Raw genomic sequence first — 8,184 nt, 5'->3', positions numbered from 1 at the left:
TGTCCTGTTGCAAGGCTTGTTAGAACTCTCTAGGCCAGAAGAGGTCCACCCGAGTCCTTTAGAAGCCTTCGGGGACTATCTTGGTCCAAGTTGCGCACTAGATGCTCTGCTCTCGAGGAACGCGAGTCTCACTCGGCTGGAGTGCAACAGGTGACGCCGCCTTCAAAGTCGTCCAGAACTTCAACCTGCTTCGGGCCGACAGTCAACTGTGAACAGCCACCAGCACTGAGAAGAATGAGGTTAAAACATCCTCAAGGGTTTGCTATAGCCATTAGCTGTAGAGTTCAACTACAATCTAGGGATCAAGGAATCAGGAATCTAGGGTCATGAGCCAAAGAGCTAGCATTGTACAGAAAATTCGTAGTCATTATGCTTTCGTGCAGCTGTCTAACCTTATCCGTCAAATTCGATTCAAATTTAGTATGTCTGGCCAGTGATTCAAACCTCACTCAGTATAGCGACGGCGACGTTCCTAGCTCAAAGCCCTCTAACCGTCAAAGTTGTAAGCTCCATCAACTTCTTCCTTTTCGGATAGTTCGGATTTCACTGATCAGATTTAAAGCCAACTAAACCCTTTTCTTCACGTTCTTTTAACCCGAGTATGTGTTAGTGTTATTTTATTACAATACTTCATACAACACCCTGAACGCGTGGTGCGCGTAATGTTGTCCTGCAAACATTATCACGCCAACGTACGTTGGATGGTGCGAGGAAGGAACGGCCCCCCCCGCAGCACACCCACCCAAAGCACCCCCCCTTCCTACCATGCTTCGATCTCCACCGATTCTCAGATTCCAAGGGTGCGGTAGTACATTCCTAACGCTGTGTGTAGCATTGCGTGATTACAGATAGGCGAGAACCGAGTTGCCGTCTACTGCCAACCGATAAAAGCCTTACACGATGATGCAGCTTGGGGCGGGAAAATGCAAATATGCTGCAACCGTTGTACAATGGTGGTAGCGCCGATAGTAGTTGCGATCGTGCTGAGTTTATTTGTTTTGCATTTAATTAAAAAAAAAACACAAACGGCAAAAACACATTATTTGCATAGATAGTTGTGGAGTGTTGTTCTGTTGCTTTCCTCTTCCTCTACCTCCGTCCTTTGCTCCGTTAGCTAATACTTTCATTTACAAAATGATAAAATTGCACCATGGTTTTGCTATTTTTACATTCAGAATGGGGTTTTAGTATTTGTTTTGCGAATTTTTAAACAATTTACATGAGCAGTAGAGTTGCGTGAGTAACACAAAAAAGCGTTACAAGGGATAGCGTTATATTAAATATCGAAGGAGCCACACACCTGCACAGGTTGCTAAGTAACGAACGTAGTTTTCCCATCACTCCCCCCCAAAGGTTACTGTGTGATTAAGTGTTCAATTGCTATCGGTTTATCAATTTTTCCGGTTCCTAAACATTTAAATTTTCGTCCTCCACTTGCTGTCCGAATCCGAACCCGGCTACACCCCCAAATGTCTTGAAAAATAAGGCATTCTTTCTCACTAATACTTGTTTGTTTTGGGTGTTAAATTTCATTGGGGCTTTTGATTCGTTTTCTTAATTTAGTTTTACTATTTTTGCTATCAGTTATCGCATTCAGAATCCGTGGGGCCTTGCTTGTGGCTTTGTCCTTCCAAACAGGGTAGTAATGCGTTTGCAATGGTGATTTGCATAGTTTTAGGCGCCCCGGTTCAAACTTGCTGTTGGATAAATGCTCCCAAATGTAGGCAATTCATGATCTTTTGTTTTCGTAAGCATTTTTAATAAAGCTTCCGAAAGAATTAAAACACTTCAAACGATAAAAGAGGCATTGAGATGTATATATTTAACATCCTTTACAAATCAGGACAAACAAGAATAAAAATGGAAGCTAACAACGAATGGTCATAGCTGAAATATAAATCAGTAGAGAGTCAGTATGTTTACTATTCAATCTCAAACCATCTCTTTTCTACGATGCTGCAAACGCCTAAAAGTATGCAATCGATCGATGTGGTTTCGCTGTTCAGTATCAAGTTTGCTAAGTTTTCAATGCAAAATAGTCTCCTGCAGCCTTGCTGTAATAATCGATCTGATGCTACACCGTAAGGATTGCATAGCTTTAGGCGTTGTGTGGGAAAAAAGAGGCGAGCAAACGAAATGGCCTAGAGGTATGCAATTTTCTAGACAAAAATAGCTTTTCTGAAGAATTTGAAAGCAGGAAAACAATAAAATTGATCCAGATGCACAACTGTACAGTAGTAAAATGCGCGGCAGACGCCTACAAGGAACACATTTTCACAACAAATACGAAGCAGCAAATAGTTCAAAAGCCTGGAAGTATGCAATACAATTTCGAATCAAGCTTTAAAGAAAACACTCGAAACGAGCCAGGCCTTCCGAAAAAACGAAGACAAGAATTATCACATGCTTCTTCTTCTTCGCTATTCGTCGATCATGTACGATCGTTTGATTGCTTATGTCGCTATCATAGGGTGTGTGTGTGTGTGTTTTTTTTTTGTAAAAAGCATTTTGAGTATTTTGAGGGGATTAGTAGGAAAAAATGGCCCTTGGCGCCATTGGTGTTTTATCCAAATGTATGGTCAATGATTGTATTAGGTTTGTTTGTGATGATACTCTTCTGTACATATACTCCTCCCCTTGATATCCCTCTCCCCCGGTGAGTAGTTTCTCAATTGATTTAAAATTCCACCCACAACCCCCCCTATCTACATTCCCCACCAAGAGATGCTGTGTGTGTGTGTAAATGGGTGCCAGCTTCAATTTTCTGTTCAACGCTCTTTTTTAAACCATTTATTCTGCGCCGCACTCCACAGTTTGGCGGAAGAGTGGGGTTTTGTGTGTGTGTTTAGTGTTCCTGAAAAGTCGTCCCCAGGGGTCTCGGTTCGGGTGTAACTAACACAGCGTAGTAATAGTAGCAATAGCAGTAGTAGCGCGGCGATAGCAGAGACAGGTTTTACAATAATAATAATAATAATTATAATATTTTTATATAATATAATAATAACGTTACATTACTTCATAATGATAGTCATAAAATAATGCTTTTATGCGAAGAAAAAACAACCCTCCCCCCCCACCCGCCCCAAAACCGACCTCCATATCATATCATTCATGCTCGCTTGGGTCATGCAAAAGCTGGCTGGCTGGAAATCGGAAAATCGGGGAAAGGATTCCTTCATCCTGTTTTCTCCTGTTTGTTTGTTTTTTGCACTCATAACTCATAAGCACTAAGAAGTGGGCTGTAGCAGAGATTGGAAAGAGGGAAATCAATTACAATAGAGGGCCGCCGTCGCCTTCGCCCGCACGGTGCCCGATACACGCCTCACGTATACTTAAAACGAAGAAAAAGGAACGACGAGAACAAAAACGAATCCATGCTGGCTTTTTTTTCTTCTATAACAATAAAACAAAAAAGTCCCACCTTACGACTGAGAGGATAAAAAGAAGGCACACGGATATGTAGAACAACTGCAAGGATAAGTCTTGTGTGTGTGTGTGTGTGTGTGTGGGGGGGAAAAGGTAAAACATGCACGCACGCTCCCATACACACACACACGTACATTGCTGCTACGTTTACACATGTGTATTGTGTGTGTGTGTGTGTGTGCTGGCTATTTAATCTTACTAGGCGCGCTTATTCACCTTTCTCTCCGAGCATTATTACATCGTGTAAGCAAAAGAGCGAAATATAGAGAGAGAGATAGGGATACTGTACACTAGAACTGCACTACTAGCGAGAGCGAATGATAGGGAGTGAAAGAGTAGCTGCTACAAGTGGTGCTTCTACTCGAAACAATTCTGTAAGAGCGAGATTGAGTGAATCTGTACACAGCAATAATCCTAGTAGCTTCACCAAGGTAAAAAAGAAATCGCCTGCTACGATCGCGTAAGGATATATAAACCGGGTACCGACTTCACTGTTGTGCTACTACGATTGTTCTTATGTTCACGACGATGACGTTCATGCTGCTCCCGGGGAGCGCTAGTGATGGTAGTTTTAATTATTCTAATTCTCCTCCCCCCCCCTCCCCCTTCACTCCCCTAGCTCACCCCACATCATCCTTCGCGCGTGCTTTATCCTTCCTTCAAATTAAATGTGTTTGTGGTGTGCGTGTGTGTTCACAGAAGGACAGAGTATTCGATCGTTTGTGCTGCTCTGCTTTCGAAGCGGCACACTACCTACTACTACACATAGAGCCACAACCGGGATCCACACACCACGTTCGAACAATAGCTGGAAGGGGGTTGGGTTTTTTGAAATACGCGGCTGCCTGCTTCCTGACATTCTTTTTCTTATTGCTTCAGTCCGTAGGCACTGTCGGTGCACTGTTGTTCCCGGTTGGCCCGGTCGTGGTCTGTTCCTCCGGTAGTGGAGTTGATGACGTTTGCTGCTGCTGCTGATTAGTAGGTGTCGCCGCTACGGCTTCCGAGCTCAGCGTGGAAAAGGATGGGGAGGATGATGGTGCGACTGCTGCTGCCGGTTGTTCATCGCCAGGTGCGAGCTGCTGCTGTTCTTGGTTGGTTTCCTGGTAAACGGTGGTGCAAAAGAGTGTGTTAGTACATATCAGCTTTCCCAACTTGATCAATCAATAAACTGTGACACAACATAGCGAGCACCGGGAGCTACCAGGAGGCCTAACCTAAAAAACCTGCCAGTCACCGTCAACATTCTCGACCACGAAGACAGCACTCTGAATACAGCTGAATCTGGTCTCATTAGAGAGTTTTTTTAAACAATGTCCATGAGGAACTTCTTCACCGTCTTAAGGGTAGTTTTGACCTTTGGATCCAAAATGTCGAACAATAAAGTCCGAAAAAGGGGCTGACATTTTCCTATTGTCTTCTAATGGATTTTATAACTTGTCGGGAGACCGGGAGCTGGCCCCCAGATAGACATTATTGCCTCCGATCGGCCATTAAAAAAGTCCGATCGGCTATAGCGAGTGATCACGATAATAATTGGCAATAAAAACAAGCCTTAAAAATTGGTCTTATATGCTCCTAAGGGTCATCGCTAACGTCCTTCACAGAATCTGACCCATTAGTCTATCGTGACTCGTGGACCTCCAAGCGCATATCGTAACAGCCTCCCCCGATGGTAATTGAAATCGGTTAGCTGGGTCTAATCTGGATCTAATCTAGAGAAGATGAGAGGTTCCTCGCTAGGAACCTCAGAATCAGAACTCTCCCTGATAGGAGAGCATCCTCTACCGCAGCGCAAGCATGGACGGTATAGATCAGCTGGAAGGCAAACCTCGACACATTTCCGCTCGTGGTGGAAAAGTCTCCCGGACCCCGGTCAACGTGGTCCAATGATAATGGACATGAAGGTGTACGAAAACGGAGGCCACCATGTTTCGGGAGATCGTGCCCCAGCTGTCCAAGTTGACCAACGGACTCATTCTATGTCTATGTATCGGATCTGCCCGAACGTTTGCTGGTGTTTTGAAGACCTGAAAGCGTTGGAGTTCGTCTCGGTAAATCGACAGGCCGTGCTCGATTTCGAACCATGGTGCTTTGGTGGTGAAAAAGATCGGTCAGTTCCAGGAGATGGGTCTGTTACAACGGCTCTTTCATTCCCACATGTTCAATCCGGACACCAGAGTGATATACCCGACCAAATATGCGGACCATCTTCGTGAGTGGACTGGAAATGTTGATTGCCGTTGCCGTCGATCAAACCATGGTGGATAAGTTGGCAAAGCTTGCTCCCGGTGTATATGGAGAGGCTGCGCCAGTGTCTACCAGCAGGGTTGTGAATCGGACGGTGGGTACCGTGTGCTCAACCACGGCGATTTATGGTCAAACAAAATGATGTTCCGGTACGATCGAAGCAATCCGTCGACCGTGCAGGACGTTCGTTGACTTGCAGCTTAGCTTTTACTCGAGTCCGGGACTGGACCTAAACTATGCCCAAGCCATCTGTTCGAACTATGAAACGCGCTACTGGCTGGACGAACTCATCGAGCTGTACTGTGAGTCATTCAGAGCAACGCTGCAGCATCTTCTTGCATCTTGCAGCATTGCTGTTTCTATATCGTCGCGTAACGTTCAAATCACACGCGATTAAACTAGAGCGGAAGATAATCACGAGGATGTACTCGCGCAAGTGTTCTGATGTTATTGGGTTTCTCCTATCTTCTTAGCCAAACGACCTCTGTCCTCACTACGGGATAGTCTGTCCTCACTACGAGGGAACGGGAACGGATGAGATTTGAACCCCGGTCCTATGATCCCGGCCGGTATGAAAACCGGCGCCGCCCGTTAGTAACATATTCGACTAAATCTTACCTGTGATTCTAAAACACGTTCCTGATGCATTGCATTCAGCAGCTCCCGCAGTTGTTGATTTTCCCGTCGCAGGTGTTCTCGTTCTATATCCTTTTCGTTAATCTTATGCTGCACGAGAGAAGGGTTGGAAAGAAATTCGACGATGATTAGTAAAGTGTCTCCCCCCATTCGATCGCGCTTCCACGGCTTACCAAGAGCTGCGAAATCTGGGCATTCAAACCAGTCACGTAGTTCGCTATCAGATGGCACGGTACGGTTGGGGCAACGGTCGTAGCGTGCAGCAATCGGTTCTTGCCGCACAGCTCCCCTCCCAGGGGTCCAGAGTATTTCTGCGTCATGGATGGACTCTGCGGAAAGGGTATTAAAACGGCGGACGAGCGTTAGAATAGGAGGAGAGGTGCCTGGACCCTACAAAACGTACCATCGTCGAGTCATAGTTCTCATTGATTTCTATGTGGGACTCGGGTGATTTGGGTGCACGACCAACGTCCCCCGCAACGCCACCGTCGTCTAAGGTATCCGCAGCGGCCGCAGCAGCGAGTTTCGATGCTTCCGTCAGCTTTCGCGCTTTCTCGTTCTCGGCCAACAGTACGGCAGCAGCACTACGGGCGAAAGCATTACGAACGTGAATTGGTTCAGGAGGAGGACATCTTTGCGTTTGCTACTTACCGGACTTCATCAATTTCGCAGTACCCATCCTCATCCTCGGTGATGTTGACGGATTGATCCTGCGAAGCTATGCCGATCGGTTGCGACGCCGTTTGCGGGGAAGTGGTTGCGGATGTGGGCGAGGCTGGCGGACCACCGCCACCACCACCACCACCACCACCACCTATCGTCGGTACGGTCGGTTCGATCGTTTCTTTGGCGGTGGCGGTAAACGACGGAATGTGGTTCTTGGTGGTGCGACCGCGCAACGGCACACCGCCACTACACTCATCACAGGTCGAGGTGGAAACGGCACTGATCTGCTGGCTCTCCGTCACGCGCATATACTCGCTCAGGATCTCCATCAGCGTTTGGCCGTACGCGAACGCGGCCAGCACAATGTCGGTCGGTTCCTTTGGTGCTTCCGGCTGGGCGGCGATGTCGGCGATCGCCTGGAAATGTTCGTCCGGCACCTTGAACATGTCGCACACGACCCGCTGCTTGCTGGCGAGCGTTTGCTGGATCAGCTGATCGTAGCGACGCAGTTGCTCTGCGGAAGAGAAGCACGTTAAAGCGTGTTGTTTGCATGCAAAACACAAAACCAGAAGCAGCACAGGTTGAAGGATTGCGGTTTTGGGGGGTTTTTTTTTTATTAGGCAGCAAAGCGGCTACGAATCGGGATGTTAACGGGCGATAACAGAAGCAACAACAACCACTACAACAATAGCAACATAAAAAAGAAAACTACACATAAAAGCAACTTAAGCAATACATTCTTACAAACTACCTTATTAGCTGTATTAAACTTAGCAGAAGTCATATTAGCTCACTTTACCAACTAAAACGATGCAAACTGAACAATCTTCGAAGCAATCGGAGTACGGGGTGTGTTCAAAAAGGTGATGAGGTCTTCTTTATTTCCTGAAGAACCTGATAGCTGATAGTCTGGAAGAGTTTGGGTAAGTCTCATGGAGGTTGAGTCCATCCAGGCGAGAGTCCCACAATAAAGACTCTTGACTCCAGAGAGCAGTCACTCTGGAGAGCCGGCGTCGAGTTCGATTCGGGGAAGCAACGAGTCAGAGTCGAACTCATCGAACTCGATGGAATTAGGAATAGGGTCCGAACGATTCCAGGTCGCTTACGGATGGCTACGGATCCGGTAGTATCGGGCCGACTCACCCATCACTACTCCAGAGGCTTTTTTAAACCGTCAATAGGGCAATAGACATGGGAGGCTATGGGGCG

The 8,184-nt window shown here is 46.5% G+C and overlaps 1 protein-coding gene across 12 annotated transcripts in view; it reads right to left on the bottom strand.

Annotated features, from left to right (window-relative positions):
- Window positions 1-2,760: 2,760 nt before the first annotated feature.
- LOC118508143 overlaps window positions 2,761-8,184 on the bottom strand; it is a 66,655-nt gene continuing 61,231 nt past the window's right edge. For all 12 annotated transcript variants that reach the window (XM_036047671.1, XM_036047678.1, XM_036047676.1 and 9 more), the window contains 5 exons: window positions 6,961-7,489; window positions 6,713-6,893; window positions 6,483-6,638; window positions 6,292-6,399; window positions 2,761-4,526 (listed from right to left, as the gene is read on the bottom strand). In XM_036047671.1, the coding sequence (XP_035903564.1) occupies window positions 4,302-4,526; window positions 6,292-6,399; window positions 6,483-6,638; window positions 6,713-6,893; window positions 6,961-7,489 (1,199 nt within the window). In that variant the 3' untranslated portion in view covers window positions 2,761-4,301. The remainder of the gene's footprint in view (window positions 4,527-6,291; window positions 6,400-6,482; window positions 6,639-6,712; window positions 6,894-6,960; window positions 7,490-8,184) is intronic.

Source organism: Anopheles stephensi, chromosome 2 (assembly GCF_013141755.1).
Source record: "Anopheles stephensi strain Indian chromosome 2, UCI_ANSTEP_V1.0, whole genome shotgun sequence".
NCBI lineage: Eukaryota > Metazoa > Arthropoda > Insecta > Diptera > Culicidae > Anopheles > Anopheles stephensi.
Note: the sequence above shows the minus strand (reverse complement) of the source record. Positions and strands in the feature narration are given on the sequence as shown.